The following is a 25177-nucleotide window of genomic DNA, read 5'->3' as shown; positions in this document are numbered from 1 at the left end:
ATTGAAGTTAGTGGTGGGAGATGGAGATGTATCTGTATGTCTTGGGTCTCTCTCACAACGCACTTTAATGTGAGTATCTTTTCTCTTTGCGGTAAACGGAATGCGCGGCGATGGAATTTTAAAATAATAATTGACGACAGCAAATGCCCCCTCAGACAGAAATTTGCTCCGATGTGTTTCTATCCCTCTCCGAGTGTAATGCATAGTGGCAAATTAGAGGCCAAAAAATTTGTCCATTTTCGTTTTTTCCTGTCTTTCACTGGTTGCAGTTTTTCCGAGTTGATCATGTGTATGAGCTCTTTGGGAGACAGATATGCTGTGTGTGTGCAATAAATATGAATATGAGGTCACATTAAAAATCAAAAGGTTTATGTGTGATAGAAAAGCAATGTAGCATTTTGGGAGTGCAGCGTATGATATGGGAACGCGGCACTGGCTAACCTTAGAGATACTGACAAAAGGGCTCTGCCATGCCGATGCACTGCTTCACGGATGAAATGTGGAACTCCTCTCTTCTGGGTCTTCAGCACTGTGTTCGCTCATACTATTAAAAAAATTAAAAAATCAAACAAGAGGACATATTTAGGGGTAGACAGGTGGAAACTGAGCATATAGATTTATCAACCATCACCTCCCTCGGTTGGCTTTGAATCCCCTCTCTACCTGTCTCTGCAGTATATCAACATGCTATTAAAGATGATTTCAGTCTATTCACCACACGGACTTGCTTTGGTTCTTTAATCTTTGAGCTTGATTCCTCAGCCGAGTTTTAAAGCCACCGATGTCCAAGTCAATATTATTTTGGCTTAGAGTCGTGGTATTGTTGATTTTTGAAGTGTCATGTTACATTAACATACTGCATGTTACTAAACACAATGAACCCAGGCTCATTTAACTTTACAGAGACTACAGAGAGAGACATTTTACATCAGTTCAATCAGGGAGACTCTGGAGACTGAACAGCAAGAGGCTTTTAAGCTGTGTTGCAAAATTGGTTGCAGCTGGATGCCGATTGAGAACTGTGCAAGGTGAGTGTCCCTGCTAGAGCTTTATATCCCATAAAAAGTTTGACCAAAATGAACTTTTTATTCAATAATTTAAAAATGTGCCTGTTTTTCCATGTTGGGTCAAACACTTCTAGGTATTAATTCTTCTCACAAACCGCTGCATTCCATTGGGAGTCGATAGTTCCGAGTTGGAATTACCGACTTCCGATCTAAATGCATTCCAGTGCGTCTTCTCGGGAAAACATGGACGCAACAGCCTTTTCCCATTAACGTTAACGTTAGCCATCTGACAACGCTCTGGTAGCGTTAGCAGGCGAGTTCTATCTAGCAACGAAGTCAACTGAATTACGTCACAAATGGAAACTACAAAGTTTCAACACGTGTTACCGTACGTTTTCCTAACACAAAAACTACATATCAAGTAAAATCAAGTTTTATTAAGTACAAATTGATGCTGTGACGTCAGGTGTGTTTATGTCAGAGAACTCGGGCGGAATAGATCTTGCCCGAATTTTCCGAAACTCCGACTTGAACGACCGTTCTGTTGCACTTTTTTCTCAGAGTACATTGGAATTTTTATTATTATTAAATCTTTATTTAGACAGGTAATCTCATTGAGACACAGGGTCTCATTCACAAGAGAGACCTGGTTGGGCAACAGCAGCAGTACAACACAAAGTCACAGACAGACAGGACATTCAATACAGAGACAAGATAGAACACAATCATAAAAGTGATAAGTGCAAAAGTGCCAAAGTGGTAGCCAGATTTTAGGCACTATGTACAAGAGCAAATCCCCACAGATGCTCTCTCCATATATGCAGTTCTTGTAGCTTGCTCACCAGCTTTTTGAGTTTGAGTTTCTTAAAAAACTTTTTTTAAAGAATCTCTACAGCGTGAAGATGCTTATGGAGAATGCAGTTGTCAGTTGTAGTTTATTTGTTTTTATTGAAATGAAAAAAATGTCCCACTGTCAGGGCAAATCCTTCACATTTCTCATTGCATATATTCCCAAAACTGACAAAACAATATTTTATCATATGGTCCACTTTTTCATCATCTATGAAAAAAACAATTATATTTACAGCTCTCTACTATTTGAATCAAATGTGTTCGAAGACTAATAACATTTATGAATATATAACATCATTTAAAACGTAGAACCAATACAGCAAAGCCGAGTTAACTAATAAATGCTTGCTCTATAGTAAATAGACTGTACAGTACTTTATAAAAGAATAAAGCTACCTCTTTAAACAAAACACCCATTCAAATAACAAAAAACAACATTCATGGTAACACTTAATAGGTATACTGCTGTAATGCATTACCAACATTCATATTCATTCATAAGCAAGTAGACTTTAATGCATTACAACCTTATGCTTGGAGTCAAGTTTTACCAGATTGTTCAGTGTCTTTATTGAGATATAATGTACATTACAACAGTCATTGCATTTGCTGGAAAGCTCACAGACAAAGAGACAGAAATATAGTGACTTTGCAGAGAGAATTTGAAAGGTGGGATAAATATTCACATGGTCATATGCTATCAGCATGTGGATTGCAATGTACACATGTTTGATGCTGATCTAAAGCATCACAGTTGTCACATAGAGAGCCCACTCCTTGACTCTCAATGGAAATCTTCATCTACATTTATCAAAAGTGCTTTCTCCCTTCCTTGCTCGTCCACTTGGTTTTTCAGCACAACTTAAGATGGAGGAAAACAACATGGTAACATACAACTAGGTTCCACCTGTCCAATTGTCAAATTTCAATACAGACCAAGTCGAGGGAAAAATGGAAGCCAGGATATTTCGACCTGACTGCTCCTGGCTAGACAGGCGCTTCGCCCACGCTCCCCGTGTGTGTAAATTCTTCATGCCCCGACGGCTTTTCACCCTCCTGGGCAGTTGTCATCTTCCGCCAACGCTGGTCAAGAAAAAGAAGCAGTGAGTTACGTCAATCTCAGGTTCGCCTTAAATACTTCACAGCAATCCTTCAGGTTGGGGAGATTGGAGGGGCGTGCGAGTGGCATAGAAGGTAAAGGCGGAAAGTGCAGCAACCACAGAAAGTGGGCAAGAAGCAAGAAGTATACACAAACAAAGTGAACGATGTGCTCAGTAAACAAAAGAGAGGATGCATGTTATTTAAAAAAAAAAAGACGTATTTCATTATAAAGCAGAGAAAGTAGATGGTTTTGCATTTTTCCAATAGTAGTGTCATCGATTTCTCAAGAAGGTACTGAGATTTAAGCATTTAAGTTTGCTATTGTCAACAAAAATCAGGTATTGCAGGAGACAAGCAATAGCACAGTACCTCTATCAGTCAGTGATCCATACCAGACACTTAGCCTGGACGTATTTAATGGCCACACCTAATTTATGTAGACTGTAACAAGCTGTGGTCACCTTGAATGCTCAGTATCTTTTTTTTTTTTTACTTAACACCATGACAGTGATGTTGGCCTTGTGCCAAAACCTTTCTGCTTCTCTCTGAATGACAAAAACCTAAAAAACTAAAAAAAAAAGTGAAAGAACTTCCCTTGCATACAGCCTTTCCTGCGTGGCCCGTACATTTTGTTCAGTTCCCTGTTTGTTTGTTCTGAGCAGAAGTAACCTTGGCAGCTCTTCACTTGCAAACAGAAACCATTAAAACAGACAAAAAGCAAGACTGTAAGAGGTGTTCACCTGTTTGACGCTGCCCTTGGTGGTGCAGAACATGTAGATGACATAGCCAGGAACCAGTATCATGGAAGACAGAGCCATGAACCAGCCAATCACTTGGCCCCACAGCGGATACACGTACTTCCCCAGGGTGAGGGGGGTCATCTCAATGGCACTGAAGGTAAACACCCCCTGCAATATAAGGCAGTGTTTCAGTCCATTTCAACAGCAATAATGATTGGGAAGACTCATGATATGTAATATTATTAGAACCTGTAATATTTGGTATTGAAGTATCACACTGAACGGAGGCAGGCTACATGTTTGACTTGTTATAATTTAACATGTGTGGTGGTAAATTTACTGACATCCTTTGACATTGTTTATTATGCAGTTTTCACAAAAAAATGCACAGAAAGCATTGAATATGATTTGACCTGTAAATTTTAGCCCAGTATTTCACTATCACCTTTCAATATTCCAAACATACCGAAATATTAATAAATGAAGCCCATTGGTCTCTGGCCAGTTAGCCAATGACAGAGTATAAAGTGAGTAAGCTGTACTTTGTCATTTTGGCAGAATACCATTCATTTTCCATTGATAAAGCCTTCTTTATCATTAAACTTTCTTTTATCAATACAGTAGAAGAGAGATAAAGACTTTGCCATGATTTCCCTGAGGGCTTGACAGTCCATGGGATGAATTGTAAATCAACACATGGCAAGGCAAAGCCATTCAGAAATGACACATCCATCCTGGCGGCACATCCACCTATCGGCACCTGCTATCCCTTGATGGGCGCAGGTAATTGTGAGCAATTTATATAGAAGACAGTGGTTGCTTGCACGCTGCCAAATCCTTTACATAGATCTCCATGTGAGAGAGAGGGAGGTACAGGTTGGAGCTTGATTGAGAATAACACACTTTTAAAAATTCGGTAGGTAAGGAGTTTGGGCTATAGAGGGTAATTTGCTAATCATTCCCCATCTAGAGGCCAGGCTCACCAGGCAGATTAGCGGAGTGAAGAACATCCAACAAAGCTTCCACCAGCCACAGGGCCGATAGCCGATCATGTCCTCAATGTCCTTATAAAACCTCTCAGCTCCTATGGCATAAAGACAGAGAGACAAAGAGAGAGAGTGTGTGTGTGACATGGAGATAATACATGGAGGAACAAAGCATTATGGGCTGAAAGAGAAGGGAAAGGAGACTGGAGAGAGAGTATTGTAGGAGAGAGTGAAGCAGATAGATGTAATTTCCTGTTGGACAGCTGTATAGGCAATCCACATGCTTGATTCATTTGGTGACTTGAAGCATAATCAAGTCACAATAAAGTCTTTTTTTCCCAGATTTCCATTGTGGTTTCAGTTGAAACAGCCCACAGAAGTAGAATAGACAGTATACAATAGACATCTTACCATAAAACCAGGATATGGAAACGGTTTCGAAGAAGACGAGGTAGAGGAGGCACATCCCGCTGGCGGAGTAGTAATCAAACAGCTTGAACACGTACAGACCACCCTGGGACACACACACACACACACACACACACACACACACACACACACACACACGCACACACACACACACACACATATTTCCTTTAGAGGCTGAATATTAATATTCCTCTCTTTATTCAACAAAATATGCATGATGAATGTAACACCACAGGTTGTTGTGAGATCGTTTTGTCATTATGTAAAATGCAGGAGGGGGTTCTATTCCCTGGTGTGTGCGTATGTGTGTGTGTGTGTGTGTGTGTGTGTGTGTGTGTGTGTGTGTGTGTGTGTGAAAGCCAAATCACTGTTGGGTTTTAAGACAATTTTTCCGTTACAACACTCGGTCACACACAGGCACACCCTGCAGTGTGATTTAACTGCAATGATGTCGAACACATTAATAACAAACGACACACACACACACACACACACACACACACACACAGTCATTCTTTCCTCTTTATCTCGCTCGCTCTCTTCCTCTCACTCTCTCTTTCTCTCTCTCACACACACAGTTTGGATCCTCTAAGTTATATTAGAATATTGAATTTAGAATTACATTTTATGTCATTTTTCTTATTACAGAGGTTCAACATGGTTTAGGGCATTTAAGACACACACACACACACACACACACACACACACACACACACACACACTAACACATACACATACACACATATACACCTGTGTGATGTTGGAGAAGCCAACAACGAAGGAGATGAGGCAGACAACAAGGATGAACAACTTCTTCCTCTTCCTCAGCACCAGTGGGAATTCATCCATCAGAGCCGTGATGAAGCCTTCCACCGTGCAGAACTGAGACACACACACACACACACACACACACACACATGCAGCTTACAAATAGATATAACAGCTGGCACAGGCAAAAATATACATGCACAGATGCTTTTACCAGACCTGGATCAAAATGTAGTTGGGAATGAATGCGGAAAATTTGTTTTAACTGCGTGGATCCCAGATAATTAAGGTAGTTTCAGGGAAGACCAGTAGACAGTGTCACAGAAAATTAAAATAATGCCTTAATGCCATAATATTATAATATTTGCAGATACTTTTTGGCCCATGTCTGACTCCCACACCCACATACTCTTCACAAATGTCCAAAACTTTTCTTGAATTTCCTTTTCACTTTGATACAACAGAGCACTCTGACATCCTCCCAAGTAAAGGAGAGATGAATGTTTTTTTTCAGCAACTGTATGTCTGCCGTTGTGCTTCCCCAGTGGTTTTTATGTTGTCTGTGTTGGCCTTCAGTCCCATTGGTGTTACAACTGAGATAAGTAATGGATTCATTCAATTTCAATTCACTCTCAGCGGATGTGACATAAATCTCACTCACATAATTCTTCTCAGCACTAGATATTCTGTGTGTGTGTGTTTTTGTGGGTGGGTGGGTGGGTGGGGGGGGGGTTAGAATCCTAATCTTTCAGTAAACAGGACATCTGAGTCCAATCTCGCTCTCATTCTTCATAGAAAATTCACCCCAGTAATTGCTTTTCTTATTATTTCATAACACAGACAGATGAATTAATACTTACAAGATGAATTGGAACAATGGGTGACATAAATAAATCTCCCTCATAAGTCTTCTCAGCAATAGATATATAATTGACTATTGTGTGTGTGTGTGTGTGTGTGTGTGTGTGTGTGTGTGTGTGTGTGTGTGTGTGTGTGTTGTTCGTACCTGACTGTCCAGGCCGAGCATCATGAGCATGGAGAAGAAGAGGATGGCCCATAGAGAGGACATGGGCAGCTGGGTGACGGCCTGGGGATAAGCTAGGAACGCCAGACCAGGACCTAGACATCACACAATACACACACACACATTTCAAATTACTTCACATGCTTTCTTTAAATCCACTTAATGACATTATACTGTAATTCATACAACATTCAGATATTTACAGAGGTCCCACCTAACTTAAGGGCATTTAAGAGTACAAAAAAGCATCATCTCTACACTTGGCCCACCAACCTATTCCTGCAAACACTGAGATGAATTTCTCTTTTTTTTTCGCTTTTTGTTTTGCATTGTGCTGGAGTTTGTAAGCCTCTAACAGCAAGTTTGAAGCCTCTAATATGTGCAGCTAAGGGCTGATAGCTGGTCAATTTGTCTGAGATGGCTTGTTCTATGCAAAGGTCAAATGTGCACCCCGTCTCAATGATGAGCACTTTTCTCTGCTGTGCTTTGGGCTGTTTTATTTGTCGGAAGAAACAAATAAATATGTTGTTGTTTTGCCACTCTATACGGGCATCAATACTGTTCCTCACCTGATGCTGCTAGCTCCTGGACGGGTTTCTTAGTGATATAGGACATGAAGCCTACAATGGAAAAGATGACGAAGCCAGCAAACATGCTGGTGCAGGAGTTGATGCAGCACACTATGATGGAGTCCCTGGAGAGAGGATGAAGGACACACAACATATTACAGAAGTTAGATATCACACATATCACACAAGAATGGCAGAATCCCGCTGGGGCAACCCATGCTAAAAATGCATGCATTCATGGTACTGTAAGGAGCTTAGGATAAAGAGTGTCCACCAACCAAAGGGCATATATTACTTTATGTTAAAAGAAAGAGAATGAAAGAGAATAAGCTAGATTACATGAACGGAGAAACATATTTGTAAAGTAAAACAGACAACATCAACCATGAAGGGGGGATGTACAAAGCTTGTGATTGGATCTCCCTACTTGTACACGTCATTGTTGTAAGAGTTGTAGCTTCCCAAGGCGATGAGCGAGCCCAGGCCCAGTCCATAGGAAAAGAAGATCTGAGTAGCTGCATCCAACCACACCTATGAGACAGCAGATACAGGCTAAGTGCACGGCATTTCATTCTTCTTCTTCTGTTTTGAACTTGTGCGTTCCTGTGTGTGCGTCTGTGTCTGTGAGTAGGCGACTGTCTGCTTGTTTGTGAGTGTGTTTGCGTGTGATTGTGTGTGTAGAAACTCCCTACCTCAGACTTGATGAGCTTATTGAAGTCTGGGGTAATGTAGAAGAGGATGCCATCTATAGCCCCAGGCAGAGTGACCCCGCGGAAGAACAGGATGATCAGCATGAAGTAGGGATAGGTGGCTGAGAAATACACCACCTGAGAGAGAGGGGGGGGGGGGGAGAGAGAGAGAGAGAGAGAGAGAGAGAGAGAGAGAGAGAGAGAGAGACAGACAGACAGACAGACAGACAGACAGAGAATAATTACTAGTTATCATAGGGTTATCTTAGGTATTCTAGTTAACAAAAAAGCATATTGGAATTGAAAATGGGGGAGAGAGGGAATTGCATGGTGTGCAAGTGTGTGTATGTCTCTGTGTCTGTGGAGTGGAGGTTTGTTTGTACGGCTAATCACAGTAACAAACAACTCAAAGCAATTTTCTCTCAATTATTAAAAGTCGAACAGAGAGGCAAAACCCTGGCATGCACAGTACACAAGCAGAGTGCAAAATTCAGCTCCTAAAATATTTCCATGGCTTCTCTTTGCCAGAAGATCTTGACAGAGCCTTTAGAATGTGGCCTGCAGTTTTGTAGCATAATGATTGTGTTTAATTGGTAATGTCCATCAAGGCCAGGGCCTTGGGGGAATTCATTTTTCTCACTGCTCTCAGCCGCCACACATTAAAATCCAATTATCCTTGGCGCTGAATGTGTAAATGTGTTTCTGCTCACATACATCGCTTCAACTTGGCTGTAATTTAAAAATCCCATGCAGTTGACAGAGTGATTTTTCTCTTTTTGCATCTCTTTTCTTATCACCTTCAAATCACCGTCTGGCAGTTTTGGTTTTCAATTAAATAATAGGTTTGAAACATTTTCAATTTTTCCACCTGAGTAAAATATTAAGAGAGATGTGAAGGGTGTAGACACCAGACTGATAGCAGATGAAACAGATAGAGGCATCCTAGAAGAATAGAATAGATAAACAGTAAGACTTGCTTGCATCTCATTTTGAAAGAAATGAAACTTTGTGTTAAGCTGCGACTTGTTTGGCTGTATGAAACCAACTACACCTCCCCTGCATTGCTGTTTTGATGTGTGCTAATAATGTAATAATCAAAACACAGCCAATCAGGAAAGGGGGAGGGGCTTAAATCACATCACCAACCAACAGGAAACACTCTCTCTCTCTCTCTCTCTCTCTCTCTCTCTCTCTCTCTCTCTCTCTCTCTCTCGTCCAATGAGCCATCACATCCAGGTGCCACATTGGTGGATTCCCTGCTATGTTTACTGCTTGTGTTGACACACTTCCACAATTGGTGATGCAAAGTGGAAGCTATCATAGCCTGCAAAAAATTACTTACTTACTACCCACTTATTATTACCACTAGGAGGTTGACGTGAATGTTTTCTTCCCAGTCAGCAGTTCAAATTTACAGAAAAAACTATATGACAAGAACGCAGCATCAGAGTACTTAACTTTCTACTTGCTAACTTTATGCTAGTTAAAATAACATATCTAATACCGCAATATACTCAAGTTTCAGGTCATGGATAATCAGAAAATTGGATGTACGCAGGTCTCATTGCAGTATGTGTGTTGAAAAGCACGTGTTTTGGGTGCTTTTGTGTTTGACTATTAGAGTTTCCCTTTGCACCATTGGATTGTATTGGAGAGCAGCACTGCCTGCAAACTGAGACGTATGTAGCTCTACAGTTAAGTAATTTGATCAGAATCGATCGGCATGATAGCAATAATAGGAAAAAAATGCCCAGGTTGAAAATACCCTTTAAGTGTACTCTACTGTTGCATTAATTGTAAGTCACTCTGGATAAATGCCAAATGTAAAATCTAAAATGTAATTGTTTTTCCCTTTCCCTGTTTTATTACTATTGTTTGACTTTTTGAATTAGCTCTTAGATCTTAGCTTCTAAGTAGCCTATCCATTTCTCTCCTTGGGCTTCTTGCTCAGGCCATTAATAAAGAGAAACCGACTGAAACAAAGAGAGAGAGACAAAGAGAGAGGCCACAAGCAGAGTGATGCAATGAGGTAAAAGGAGAGAAAGATATTGACCATCAGAGAGGAGACAGAAAGCAAGAGGAGGGCAGATTGGAGTTATACAAACTTGGAACCAGAGCTGCTCTGGAAGCAGCCGCAGAAATAATCTAATTGGTCGAGTTAAACCTCAATGGATGAAGCAAGAACTACCGTTTTTCTGGCTTAACATTGTTAGACTGAAAAAGGCAAGGATTAAGATAGGAGCTAGCTAATATTATGAAGCCTAGCACTCCTACTACTAATTGAAAAAATGCAATCTAGCCATATTAAGTTATCTAAGTTAGCTAGTTAGCCTAGCTGCCCTTCCAAGTTCAAACTAGCCCTACTATCCTATAACTGACCGCGTGGCCTAATGGATAAGGCGTCTGACTTCGAATCAGAAGATTGAGGGTTCGAGTCCCTTCGTGGTCGTCTTTCCCGAATCTCCCCCAGGGGATCAATATAGTGCTATATTATCTCCCCTCCCTATCTGCAATCTTTGGTCAGCTTCCAAACCTGGCCTCGTTCCCTCCGCTCTTCCCCTCTCGCAGGTTGCCTCGCCCCTCCATCGCTACGTGGGCTCAGAAGTCAGTCATGACTCTTCTCATCCCTGGCGCCACAATGGTAGAACGAGCTTCTGTCAGAATGGTCGAATCATTGCCCATCTTTTGGCGGAGACTAAAGACACATCTCTTCACGTTACACCTGGATCCCTCTTGAACTAACTCATATCTTCTTACCCTTCTTATGCTTCTTACATAATGTAATGTAATGTAGCTATCTAGGTAAGCTAGTTAGCTAGCCTGTTGACCTTCCAAGATCATGAATAGCCATTGCCATTTATACTGCCTCTTGTGAAATGTTTGTATGACTAAAACTCTAATCTGCAAGAGGAAGAGAAAGAGAATTGAAAAAAGAGTGTGTAATGTAGAAAAAAGCAGTGAATAGAGAGAGTACTGAGGCCAGAGAGAGAAAGTTGAAAGAACATAGAGAGAACATATAGCGAGAAACTTGAGAGAGCAAGAGAGAGAGAGAGCAGAGAGTCTGACCTTCCCTGTCCACTCCACTCCTTTCCAGATTGAGAAGTAGACAAGGATCCAGGACAGGGCCAGGGTGCCCACCAAGGGCCAGCGCAGCTCGCCTGGCTCCTCCAGACCATTGGACATCTGGTGCATGTTACGCCTGGAGGAACACACACACACACACACACTCACTGAGTTCAGATACACACAAGCACAAATACACAGATGCACTCCCACACCCATGTAGACATACTAGTACAGACAGACACACACATGCACACATTTGCACACACATGGTGGGGACAAGTACACATTTCGCATAGTGTATCATTGGACTTACTCCCAGAACTCAGTGACAGCGCTGGTCAGGTTGGTGGTGTCTGTCAGACTGTAGTTGGAAAAGCATTTCTCTGTGTTCCAGGGGTTATCACAGCTCTGCCATGGCAGCTCCTACAGACACATGCAAACACAAAATATGCTGTAGCAACACAGAAAATACCTGCAGTATTTCTCCAATTCTGTAACACAGTTTCTTAAGAAACAAATTTCTGGTATTCATCAATTATTCCACTTCCAAAGAGGCAAAAAGACAGACTGGCCAACAGAATTTATACAAGCAAAACAAACATTTATGCTTTTGTGTCACAGAGGAAATCATCAGCCACAAACTTTTAAGCATTCTGATCCCCTTGGCTTTCCACAGTCCACTGTTTTGTTTGGCACATGAGCCAGATAACTACTGAGTCTTTAAACTTGTGCCACAAGGATTCTTCTCTCAGAAGAGAGAAGACACAGGGAGACAGATAGACAGACTGTCCAACAGTGAAAATGTAATTTAATCAACCAATCATGTTCTTGGCCTTCAGATAAAACCTGTGAACAGTGAACACCACACTTTTCAAAGAGTTTTGATCCCTGCAGCTTAGTCCTCCATTTTGCCTGCCACAAAAGCCTCACGCATGATGTCTATAAAGTCTTTAAAGTTCTGCCACCAGGCTTCTTTGGGCCAGGCAATCATGCAGCGTACAAAAGCAGAGTAAGACAAGCAGAGACAGAGAAAGGACAGGATCATCGATTGGGTGAGATGGCACCAACAAGACCCAGAGTATCTCTACTCGGTGTAGGTGAAGAGTCAGAGACATGGCTGGCACTTCATTAAAAGAAATCAGACATCAAACAAAGTGATTTGATCAATCTTGTGCTGCTGAAATTGTATCCATCTATCCATTATCTTGCTGTTTATCCAGTCCAACAGTCCAGATGTTCTTTTAACTAGAAACTGCCTCCAAGGCATAGTGGGACACGTGGTCCCTCCAGCGTGTCCTGGATCTGCCTCGGGGTCTCCTCCTAGCCCAGTATACCTTCAAAGGAAGGCATCCATGGAACATCTTTTTCTGGTGCTTGAACCACCCCAAATAGCTTTTCTCATTGCAAATGAGATTGTGTTTAACTATCATAATATCACAGCATAAAATAACTATTAAATACAGTATTTGACAAGCTTGTGTCTCTTTCAGACATGTTCAAATCAGTCTGTAGTCAAAAAGGGAAAGCTTGCTTAAGCCTATACTATAGTTGTCAAAATGTCTGGAAGATCTGCTCCCTGGCGCCATTGGTGATGTAACTTACTGATCCAAAGGAGTTGAACAAGTAGTAGAGTGCCCAGGCAATGATGATAATGTAGTAGATGTTGAGCCAGAAGGACAGGACCACCGCAGCCAGACCGACACCTGAAGGAGGGAGGGGCACGGTCATCAGCATTGTACCATGGTTTTATACGTCAACTCTACTGTATGCATGCTAGTAGCAGCATGATGTAACCATACTGCTAATACTGTGAGAATGAGGAGACAGAGCAAAGCAAAACAAGCAAAAGCGGTATCAATGCTACCTTGCCTCACACTTTCTCAGCAGCAATCTCACACTGATGATATTATTGTCAGTCAGTAATATCATTAAAACAGAGTCATAAAGGGACATGCAGCAATACTCAGGATCTGATGTAATTATTCGTTGTGCCATTTAGTGCGAGTGCGTAGACTGATCCTGGCTTGTATGCCTAAGGAAAGTTTTGTTTTTGTTTTTTTTACATAAATCAAAAGCGATTGTACACTTCTACAGAGCAAAGACCCCATTTGGAGGGATGGACTTGTGCGATTTGGGGTCTCTATGCAAAGGCAAGCATGGGGTCCTCCCAATCCAAACCGTCAACCTATTCAATACATCCTTTCTATGCATCACCTTAAAGCTGGGGCCGAGCTAAGTGCATGCAAATGTTGGTGTTCCATGGCAAACACTGGTGCTGATCTCTCCCGACAGAGAAAAGAGTGATACTGCTGATAGTGATGCTGCTTATCCTCCTCCTCATCTTACTCATTACTGTCACTTTTTCTAATGTTTACTTGCCCTCGGCTCTGAGTATCAGCTGGCACAGCGGCACACATCATTGTTGCTGTGGGTGCCAGCAGCAGAGCTAACGCTTGCTTCACTAGAACTCGCTGAGCTTGGAGCCGGTGGTAATATTGCTAGCAGCAAACACTAGCAGCAGTTGATTCTTTGATGAAAAAAGTTGTCAACAAACTTCTATTTTCCCCTCTGTCGTTTTGTGTTTCTGTGGCACTTGAGTAGCTTTGCATTTTATTTTTCACTTCTCTTGCAGCAGCTGGTGCAGTGGCAAGAAAAATGAGCTTAAAGCCAAGACACAATATTGAGCTAAAAGTCAAGTGGAATAGAAAATTGGTTTTGCGCAGGAGAGCAGCATTCAAGGCAGATTAGAAAGCTCCATCCTTGATCTACCCAGAACTTTGTGATTTCTTCTTATTGACAAGAAGTTCAATCATTGTAGGAGAATCAATGCTGATGCATTATCAACTCTTGGTGGTGTGAGTCGTGGGTTGAAAAATTAGAGGGTGGTGACATCCTGGACTGTTAGGTTGCTCAGTATGTCTATGCACATCATTGAGGAATCTCATGTCAATTTTTCAACTCATACAGTGTAAAATTTGTATGTGATGTTAGCACAGATATACTGTACATCCACTCTTCCTATTTCGTATCTGCACATCTCACCTTTCATCATGGGGATGAGCCTCCACACCCCCAGCCCTCCCACTGAGGTGAACTGGCCCAGCGACGTCTCCAGGAGGAAGAGCGGTATCCCAGCAAACACCAGGGTCAGGAAGTACGGAATCAGGAAGGCCCCTGCCACATGACCACGAGGTAGATGACAATAAGATATGGTATACATTTATTATAAAGACTTTATATTTAAAGAGAGAGTTATGATGCATTCAAACATTGCACATTCAGAAAGTTTTATGAACATAGCTATGGAAGAAGTTCTATCTCATGATGTGTCGGACCAATACTGCATTATAAAACAGTATTGTTTTAAGGTAGACTGACAGCGAATAATATTAGCTTCACTGGCACTGTGAGTTTTGCTTTACCATGGGAGTTATATTGGAACATCTACACTGCAGTATTTGATTTTAACACATTAAGTTTCATTGTCTTCTTTTTAGACTGTCGAGCAGTTCCACATTTCTATTACTTCGTTTTAAACTGAAAAACTATTTTGACATTTTTCTGTAATGTAATGAGGTATCCTTTTATCCAATCTGTTCAATGATAATTCCTACCCCTATAGAATAAATATTGTACATTGTTGAATGTAGCTGTGATGATGTTATGTATCTAGTTCTTATAAAGAAAAAATAAATGTGTTTCTTAATCATCCACTTAAAACTGTGCAAGTGACCTCAATACTTCATAAGGATATTGCTGTATTACCACTGTGTGCATCGTCATTAAATATAAATATTTGTAATGACTTTTATAATTAGCAATGTGCTCATGCATAACCCATCAGGGAAATTAAAACATCAGCACAAAATTTGTTTTAATTCAATATATAGTTTTTATTTTATTGCTTTTTATATTGCTCTAGCTCTACAGCTACACAAAAGAGAACATAGTTTCAAGGCATATGAGCTTTTTATCTCTAACAAAAATGTGCTATCTATCACCCAAGTATTAGTACTGTTATCTATAATACTAATCTAAAAAACTATATTGTAGCATTTTTGTTGGAGACCTTCACAAAACAGTTACAAATTCACCTGACTAAAATGATGCATCTGCAGATTTTCCACCAAAAGCATTCATTATTTTATCAGAATGACCTTTAACTTGGCTGGACCCAGGTCCACTGTAAGCCATTTTGGCTCTGTCAGAGCCAGAATGGCAGCCATGCACTCACCTCCACCATTCTTGCCACACAGATAGGGGAACCTCCAGACGTTTCCTAAGCCAATGGCATATCCCACACATGACAGCAGGAAGTCAAACTTGCCCTTCCAGCTGCCCCTGTCAGGCGGCTCCTCCTTTTTCTTCTTGTCGTCTGCAGGGGGCGCCACAGGATCCAAGTCCTCAAAGGGAACCGCTTGTTTGACCTCTGTCGGGGAGTTTAGGTCCACCGTACTCTGCCCAGTCTTCCCCATAGCGGGACCACTACAGACCACGAGGGTCAGCGCACCGCTCGGGCCTCACCACCTGTAACGGTTTTGGAACGTTCAGGTCCCCTCTGTGTTCAGGTCCAGCTGAGTCTCTCACTCTGGGTTTGGTTCTCGACTGGACGGCGTAATTCACAAGGATGCGCTGCTTCTGAATGTGTAGAAAAGCTGTGGATCAAGACAGAATATCCTCAGTTTGTCAATTTGTGCAGAAGTGTAACACCAAGTATCTGACGGAAGGATTTTGTCTTTTTTCTGTCACTGTTTGACAGTGTTCTGGTGAAGGGGAATACTGCTCAATTCAGAATTTATTGATGTTGTGTCATTTTTATGGTCTGAGACAATCCTATCAGTATTTGTGAGCATGAGCAACTCCTCTCCCTAAGCTAGACCTGACAACTAAGACATAAATCTGTGATAGAAGATCTAAAATCTGCAGTTGCTGCATAGAAGATGAATTGGGGAAAAATGGTAAAGGTGCACCAAAGGAGGGGAGGTGGGGGGGGGGGGGGGTATAACAGTACCACAGGGGGGCAGGCTGTCCTGTTGGTTAGGGAGACAGTCAACATGTGTCCATCGACAGCCAGGCTTACTGTCAAAGTGTCTTTGAGTAAGACACAAACCCCTACCTGCTCACTCCTCAGCTCTAAACTACAAATATGTGAGTATAGCTTTAATGTTAACGTAACTGTTGCAGAATGTAGTAAATCTGTATAGATAATCAATCAGCTGTTCACTGTGTGTGGAGCAGTTCCACCTTTGACATGTTGATGTCATCGCAGGGTTGGCTGCTTCTCGACGTTCCGGCTTTGGGAGCCAGTTGTTCATGTTTGCAAATATTGATTGGGCCAGAAATGGTCCAAATGACTTCTTCACAACATTGGCCAAGTCTAATAGTGTTTTTAAGGAGCCTTTCACAATAGATTACTGAAAGAACACTTGATAGATTTACTCTGCTCAACCCTGATATTTTTTCCAGGCAATTTCACTGCTTATTTTGACACCCACAGGAGCTTTGAAACAGTGGGATCACGCTGAGCTTTCCCACTGTGTTATTCTTCTGCATTCAATAGATGCAGCAGATCATCAACCGTGTTCCACAAATTTAAAAGCTTGCTTTACTTGATGCTTTTGTGCTTTTTGTGTCTGACTCAATGGGCTCAGCAAAATAATTTTTCTACATTTAGTTGTTTTTGTATTTTTCAGTCTATTCAAATGTAAAATATAAATATTCAACTGCAGTTTGCACCTGGCTTTTCCCTATCACCAGTTCACAGATACATCATTTATGGCCCCCTGGCTTTTGATGCTGTTGATGAAAAAGAACTACTGGCAAAGTGTATGGAGCTAAATTATTCATTTCTAATAGTTTGTGATATATGCAGTGGACACAGTGGATCAAAACATTCAAATCACAGTAATGAAGTCTAACATCAATTAAAAGTTAAATTCAAATTTCATCTGACAATGGACTGAGACTGATGAAAGATTAAAACAGTGACTGGATTGTTCAGTTGAATAGAAATATTGATCAAACTAATTCTATGCGCATTTCTGTCATAAAATGAGTTATATTCTGTGGCACATAATCAATCAGTTTGAGTGGGCACAATACTCTTACAAAAAGTGAAATGATCAAAAAAGCTATTTCAAATTGTCACGCTAGTCAGAAGCACTTTGCCAGTAGGACCTTTAGAGATTCCCTTCGATGGTGCAATCACTTTCAGATTCAAACTAAATCAGACTGTTTTGACAGCTTAAGAGTTTCTGGAGGCCGCTGTATGCAGTTATGTCTTACCTTTCATTCAGAGAAGTTGTGGGCCAAGAGAGAACAATCTCATCTTGTTGATTTGTTACACCAAATATTTGTGGTAAAGATTTGTGTCTTTCTAAACAGATCATTACAATATCTATTAAAGGGGAATTACACTAAATTTATGAATTCATATTGGTTACTTTATTTTTACAGTCTAGGACAGTCCACTCAATATTTGAAAATGAAGAACTTTAAACCTTAAACCTTGGATTCAAACTAAAGCGGATTGTTTTGTTTGTGGTGACCTGTGTTGCTTTGATTGAGTTTTGTGTACTCTAGCCTTTTATCAGTTTGTACTTGACCCGACCTCCGTAGCTTACACGGTGACTCAACTAAAGACAGTGGAAAGCAAAAGGAGGAGGAGGGGGAAGGAAGTGCATCCTACCTGGGAGATTTCCACACACCTCGTCAGATCCTCGGCGTCGGCTCTCTGCACCTGCGCCGCTTCCTGAAACTTCCAGCAAACATCCAAAGGAAAGATGATCCTTTTAGTCTCGACTGTGAGAAGCTTCCAGCCAACGCTGCTGGCCCAAGGCAACAGTCACAATGTCCCTGCTGCCAGAAAAAAAAACTTTGAATGGGTTTTTTTTTATTTTGCAGCCCCCTCTTTTCTTTACACTTTTTTTTTTCAGTCTGGCGGCGTGGCTTCCTTCAGCGGGCCTGTGGCTGTTCCTGTAGCTGGTATCGAGTGGCTGATAATAAAGTTCGACCTGTTGTCCGGCTTGATTACTGCTCAGTCCTGACTGGTGAGGCCTGGGGCCATGGGGGAGAAGTCAATCGCCCAATTCTGATGGGGCACTCTAGCAGCAGCGGCAGTGTGTGTGTGTGTGTGTGTTTGTACATTATGTGTGTGTGTGTTGTGTGTTGCGATAGCTGAGGTCAGCTCTTGCCAGTACGGTTACCATGGTATTTCCCAATAGAGAAGGGCCTGATGAGTGAAAGGGCTCGTGGAGTTTCGGAAAATGAAACAGGCAATGACTGTTGGCACAGAGCCTGGAAATGTATGACCACAAACGCGGCCATGCCAGTCTGAGAGCCATGACACAAGCATCACTTAATGTGACCTTATATTCATCCCCATTCATCTCTCTTCCTATTGAATGGCATATAGGACAGATCAAACTGCAAGAGCTTGCAGCGGAAGTAAAGCAAAATACGGTTTTAAAATGATGATTCATTTCTCTCAGTCACGCTTCACGGTAAAAGCGGTGAATAACTTGGAATATATGTGCATGTGTGTGCGTGCAAGTGCGTGTGTGTGTGATATTGTGTGTGTGTGTGGGTTTGTGCATGCATGTGTGTATGTGAGTGTAGCCATGCCATATGCCCGCCATCTCAGGCAAGGCTGGATCTTGGCCTGCATCTCCAGGCAAATAGCACTGCCTTCTGCTGGGTTCCTCAAACAGCTGCCAAATGGACCATTGCACCCAGCACTGGAGGCGCACACACACACACACACACACACACACACACAGAGAGAGAGAAGAAATTCAAAGATTCTGCTTCAGAGAGCCTGTTGCTGTGTGCTACTCGCTCTGAAATATCTGCCATGTTATGTCTCCTGAAACAGTCACTTCACTTCAATGAATCCCATCTCAGTTTGTCATTCTGTCATTAGGTGCCAGGCAGCGCTCGCTGTGGACTATACTGGACATGTATTCCACTTATGCTCATTTATAATTATCTGTTTAGCCATATACTTGTGGATTTTGAAACTGTGTTCTCACTGTAAAAACAAGCAAGCTCGTGTTCTGACTCAAAATGTTATATTAGAATCATAATGATACAGTGGATCTATGGTTATCTATGTTGTCTTTTTTAATAATTCTAGCTACGGTGAAACAATGTCTTCATTAATATAAATGAAATTAGATATGAGAAACAGACCATTCTGTTCCTCCTGGCAGGTAACCCCCTCACTTTAATATCTGTTCCCGCTATTCAATCATACCAGCCAATTAGAAGGACTAATGAGCATTCCCACAATGCCCTGGCAGTGGATGCCGTACCCAAAGCCTATTGGTTTGCTGGTGGGTGTGTAGGGTGGGCAGATAGGGGGTATCAGAAGTAGGAGATTAAATCATATTAGAAGCTTAATTACACCCCTAGCGAGTTGTTCCTGTCAAAAGCAGATTAGACGTAATCTTTGGCGAGGTTTATCGTCCATGTGGACCTGAGCGACGATGGTTGGCTGAATTGGAGTTGTCAAAGCTGGTTTTCATCAATCTGTTTACAGTGTCCCCCCGATCAATGCGGCCTAATTATGATTCCAGAGCCTCTACCTCCAAGAATAATAGGGAACGATTAAGTAAGCGACAGAGACAAAATGACAGAGAAATAATAAAAGTAAACTTTGTCTGAGTTCAAAAAATAATGTTTGGGTGGCTCGCTGGAAGGTGGTGCAAAGCAGGAGGCAGCGGCCGGCACATGAGCTCCAAACATGGAGCCCAAGCACCCATGATTAGCACAGCTCCATCCAAAATAGACTTGTCATTCCTATGGAAGAATGATCCTTTGCCCTGAAGTCGCAGTTATCCCCGGCAATAACAAACAGCCTATTCTCATATTTGTTATATGCTATTTGATATATTTTTGATATGTTATATGATTTTCAGAGTTCTGATAACATGCATTTGGTTTTAACATGCAAAACAGTTTATTTTAGGTGGTAAACAAAGTCCAAATTCAATGTATAGCAAAATCACAAAAATGACCTTAGGCAGAGGGTTTAACTGTATGAAATTGCAACAGTATTGACATATTGACTTTCTAAAGCCTAGTTTCCCCTTTAGGACCTACTTTGTTAAGGATGTCAGTCTCAGGCTTTTCTCTTTAGACCACCCGTACTGTTAAGGTTCAGAGGACAAATCCAAACATGGTGCAAACAGAGTGTGTGTCTGTGGTAAAAGAAAAAGAAAAGATACACCAGCAGAAACAAATCCATAAACCTTCTTCACACAATAGCTGCACTCTGACTTAACTAAATCAACACCATATTTGGGAACTCTGTGTGTTGTGTATTATAGATATTAAGAGACAGAAGTGGCACGCACATAATGCACTATACAACATGTTGTGTTAATCCATCTTGATTACTTGACTTAACTGCAGCTGAACTTGGTATGGATACTTCTGAGATTTGGGCCAAGAGATAAACTTTAGCAGCATGGTCATTTGTATGCACGAGTTGTGTGGTCCTGTCACTGTACAAGGAGTGTCTGTATACACTGTGAAACTCTGTGAAGGTGAGTCTGAATTGTTACCGCTTGGGTCAATGATACAAAAAGCTTTGGTCTCATTGTCCTGTAAGACACTTAATGCTGATAAATGTCAGGCTAACGGCAAATATCTTGTAGCCAGACAGTGTAGCCATCCTGTTACGCATAAGGGAGATTGTACATATTTGACTGTCTGAAGATGCATTGCCCTCAGCACATTAGTTAGAGCTGCACTGCGTTACGGTACATAAATGACTCAGCAAATCCAGATGTTGTGACCTTGCAATGCTGGAGCAAAACAAAAAAGGAGTCAGCATATCCCAACGAATGCTCAAAAAGCTGAGTAATGACTCATATACGACATTCAAAATAAATTATGTGTGCAGTTTTGTAAATATAACTGCCAGAACTTCCATACAGTAATGGAGCCACAATTGCATTGCTTTACATAACAACAATAAGGCAATCAATACAGACTGAAAATCATGGACCCAGCAGCTAAAAATTTTAGTGGAGGTATGAAGGTAAATAGCAAGTGGTGCATAATCATTTCAGCCATTACAATTTGAATGCTGAGTCACCACGTTATTAAAGAAGTAGATTTGCTCTCATTGCTAACAGTGTGAAAGATAACTCCTCAATAACCTCAGAGAGAGGCATGAGTTTGGAAAAGCTGCTGTCTTTGAACCCTCCTTGTGAGTTTGCTTTAATTCACGGCACGTGTCGCCGTCTGTGAATCAATGCGGGGGTTATTGTACAGCAAGGAACACCTAGAGGCGATTGGCATGCATAGATAGGAGGCTAATATTAACATTTTCATCCAGTAATGCAGGAGGACGGTGCATGGCGCATAAATTTCCACCGGTTAAGGACAAATATGGGGCGAGGGACACATCAGAGAGAGAGCGCGATTGTGTTGATGAGAGAGAAGAAGAGAGAGAGAAGATGAAAGATGATGAGGGAGGCCGAGGCAGAGAAATCAGCGCAAAGAATGGAAAAGGTGAAGGGGAGTTGGGTTGGAAGAGAGACACAAAGAAAAGATAGCGAGTTGAAAATGGGAAAAGCTGATATATCGCAATAGTGCTAGCGTAGATAAGAAGGGGACGAGATAAAAAAGATATATAGAAAGGGGGGAAAAAATGATTGTGGAAGATTGTTCCACTGGTGGAGATAGAAAAAGAAACGAGAGAGAAAGACAGAGAGAGAGAACATCAGGTAAAAGAAGTGACAGAGGGCATTGAAAGGTCCTCATTTACAGTTTGCCTGATACGCGAATCCCTGGAGAGTTTCATTGGCATCACCACAGGATGTGCTATTCCTCCCTGGAGACCCATCAACAGTCCCATTCTCTATCTCATTCTGCTCTCCTCCCGTAAGCCCTGACTCATGCTATATCATTCCAAGTGTATCAAATCCTTACGACCTAGCTATATGCACAGTCATAGCCCTTTAATGCAACACAATAAATTTCACTGATGCGTTGTCACCATAAAAGCCCTAAATAGGCAATCAAGCAGAAACACAATCTATGCTATGTAGAACTTTTTTGCAATCTGTTACTTTGATGCCTTCAACATTACTTTCTTCCGGGGCGCTACTTAGTTATTTTCTTCAAATGGGAGACTGAACGATGCGCTCAGACATTTTCGGCATATTCAAGTTCCCTTTTTCCCACCTCTCGCCTGATGGGAATTGTTGCTGAGCTCAGCAAACAACCGCAGGCTCCATTAAGCTTTGATGAAGACACATGAGCTGCTGCTGACATCAAGGACCGCAGACTGATGCATGTCTGAGCGACAGTGTCATTCAGTGATCTCTGTGCTAAAGCAGTGTCATGAGGAAAAGAACACAACTTCTCAAGAGGTGAGAGGAAAAGATGTGTTTTTTGGGGGAGGTAAGTAAAGGAAATTCCCTCTAAATTCTCATCAGAGTATCACCAAAAATTAAAGGATGGTGTCTGTACCAAAAGAACGATTTTAACTGACTTTCTACCTCTGTTAACATGCCTAAATGCATACGCTGCATTACACTGAACATTCAATTTCCTCTCATCAGATAGCCTCTTTATAATTAAAGTTCTTAGGCCTGGTTAAGATGTCAATAATTATCTCACACGATAATTACCATTCAGCCGCTGATAATATCACACTGACCATAGAAAATCCACCATCTAATCACGGAGCCAGTGGCATTTTCAGTAGTAGCATGAGCACAAAAAAACCCTCAATGTTTTTGGAATTACAAAATGGTTGTTTTTATACCAGTCCATATGCAGCCAATACCTTACTGGTATTAATCACTGCTTGCATAGCAGAGACAGCCTGACAACAGCACCTCTGAGTGGTTTTCTGAATCAAATAAACAGACGCAATGCAGCCATGTATTAGGGAACTCAAGTTGTTGCTTTAAACTTAATTTGATTTAATCATTGTTATTGAATGTATATTGCTAAGGTTTTTGGTGTAAGCCTGCACAAACAAACCTGATGTAACCTTTCAGAATGTCAGATGATAACAAGCTGCAAATGGAAGTGCAGCAGCCACTGACTTATTCTCCAGGGCCACAAGGCTTGCTTGGAGTGTTGCACCGTCATTATCAGTACAGTCTGTTCCCTATTTACAGCAGTCAAACCTGGATTTACATTCAGTGGTCTTCCTCCCACAGTGAACGTAATAGAAGCAAAGTCCCTCTGGCCTTGAAATATCTCCTCAGTTTTTACAGGCCCATATTTCATATCTTCATTTTGTTTCCAACAGAGACTTGGCAGCTCACCCTTTTATTTCTCGTTGTCTTTTATGAGAGGGAATGAGAGAAGGGAATACAAAGAAGAGGTATCAGAGATCATATGGGAGAGATCCAGGCTCGTTTGTGAAGTGAAATAATGACACAGCAGAATGAAGTCAGTATGATAACCCAGCAAGCTCGGGCATGGCAGGCGGTTTCAAACTGAAGTCGAGACATTTTGAGCGGTCGGCAAACTGCAAATGTGTGAAACTTCAAAATGAAACCCTCTCAAACTTTAAGTCTATCATACTTTTTTGATTTTGCAAAACAACTATCAGGGGCTACTCTTGGTATGTTAATGTGGTTGCAATGCCAGCCCAGAGTTATTCTTCGGCATTCAGTACCTGCAAAAGCTAAAAAAAAATATATAGAAGAAAATGAGAAAATTGCTGAAAAACAAAACATTTTCTAACAGCTTTATATCAAACAGTGACATCGTATCATTGCTGTTTCTGGGTCTGTTTCTGTGACATCCTCATGACCCTCTTTTGTTGACATTGTTCTGTTCTGTTTTTGTAAGGCAAATTGATCCAGTAGGACTGCTGATTGTTGGCATCACTGTAACTCTGGCTCTAGTGTTCTACTGCAACTGGTTGGTGGCTGATTATGTCAATGTTGATGGGTAGATACTGTAATTAAAAATACTGGAAGTGGTACACCACTTGCAAACCCCTTGTTCTTTTGGTACCCACCCTCAGGCAACTTGTAGCTTCTACCATTAGCCAGCACACAACCATCAATTTACAAAATGGGAGCATGACCCTAAAAATCCCTACCGCTGTTCTCCATCCCCCAGTTCGCTGTATAGCTGTCATTTGAGGAATGTTAAAGTGTCAGTGGCTCATTCCAACAACATCCTGTGGGTTTTTTTTAATCCTCTAACTGGCAAAAACAGCAACCCCTACCCATTTGAAGACACGCCCCTCTAATTGACCCCATGGGAGGCCTTTTAGCCTCCAGGGCCAAAGTTCCACAGAGGATCGCTCTGTACAGTCGGGGGTGGAGGGGAGGGAAGGGGCAACTGGGCGGAATTGGCTGTTAATTGAATGCCGGTTTGGATTACACAGATGACTGAGCTTGGCCTTTTGACAGAGCGAGGCCTGATAAAGTTCATGTTCACCAATCACATGTACCCTATGACATCATGACATCACACACATACACAGCCTATTTGTGGCTTCATGACCTTGGGTGAAGTTCTCATTTGGCATAAGGATGAGAGGGAGGCAGAGGTGGGAAGAGACACAGATCTGCGGCATATTTTTGTTTTTTTGCCACACAGAAGCAGCAACATCTGTTTGAACGGATTGACAACTGACAATCTGAATAAGTTGACAACTGACAATCTGAACAATTGACAATCGAATATGTTGAACTTGTTTGTCCAGTATTGAATGTTTATATTCTTCTGTGCTGGAAATCAATATGAACAGAATCAAAAGAGACACGTTGAACAAGGATATTGACCATATTGATATGTTTAATAAGATATATATTGTTTATCAGCATTCTTTATACAGGACATCAACAAATATAATGCAGTTGAAAACAGTGTGCACATTCAGCAAAAAGATTCATCAGTTCAGTTTAGTAGACTGAAATGGTGATGTATCATTTAATAAATGATTGACATCATTTTTT

General features: G+C 41.4%; 1 protein-coding gene and 1 non-coding gene across 2 annotated transcripts; one reads left to right on the top strand and one right to left on the bottom strand.

The window, feature by feature from the left end:
* Positions 1–2846: 2846 nt before the first annotated feature.
* Positions 2847–15706, bottom strand: LOC139916642 (sodium- and chloride-dependent GABA transporter 1-like). The gene is made up of 14 exons (XM_071905580.2): positions 15466–15706; positions 14274–14405; positions 12834–12934; positions 11545–11654; positions 11232–11364; positions 8169–8303; positions 7904–8007; positions 7477–7601; positions 6890–7002; positions 5866–5997; positions 5098–5200; positions 4684–4784; positions 3701–3868; positions 2847–2942 (listed from the first exon to the last, which is right to left on the bottom strand). The coding sequence occupies exons 1-14, from the start codon at positions 15704–15706 to the stop codon at positions 2847–2849; spliced, it is 1794 nt and encodes a 597-aa protein (XP_071761681.1).
* On the top strand, positions 10542–10614 carry trnar-ucg (transfer RNA arginine (anticodon UCG)). Its single transcript has one exon. It is a non-coding gene; the product is annotated as a tRNA-Arg (tRNA).
* Positions 15707–25177: the final 9471 nt, after the last annotated feature.

This window comes from Centroberyx gerrardi, chromosome 24, assembly GCF_048128805.1.
Source record: "Centroberyx gerrardi isolate f3 chromosome 24, fCenGer3.hap1.cur.20231027, whole genome shotgun sequence".
NCBI lineage: Eukaryota > Metazoa > Chordata > Actinopteri > Beryciformes > Berycidae > Centroberyx > Centroberyx gerrardi.
Note: the sequence above shows the minus strand (reverse complement) of the source record. Positions and strands in the feature narration are given on the sequence as shown.

What these genes read in the sequence shown, in the direction of transcription:
- LOC139916642 (XM_071905580.2), bottom strand. Translation starts at nt 15,706, where the DNA reads ATGGGGAAGACTGGGCAGAGTACGGTGGACCTAAACTCCCCGACAGAG. An exon ending in GCTCATCCCCATGATGAAAG is followed by an intron (nt 12,935 to 14,273) that starts GTGAGATGTGCA and finishes TCCCTCCTTCAG; the next exon opens with GTGTCGGTCTGGCTGCGGTG. An exon ending in TCACTCCGCTAATCTGCCTG is followed by an intron (nt 3,869 to 4,683) that starts GTGAGCCTGGCC and finishes CTTATATTGCAG; the next exon opens with GGGGTGTTTACCTTCAGTGC.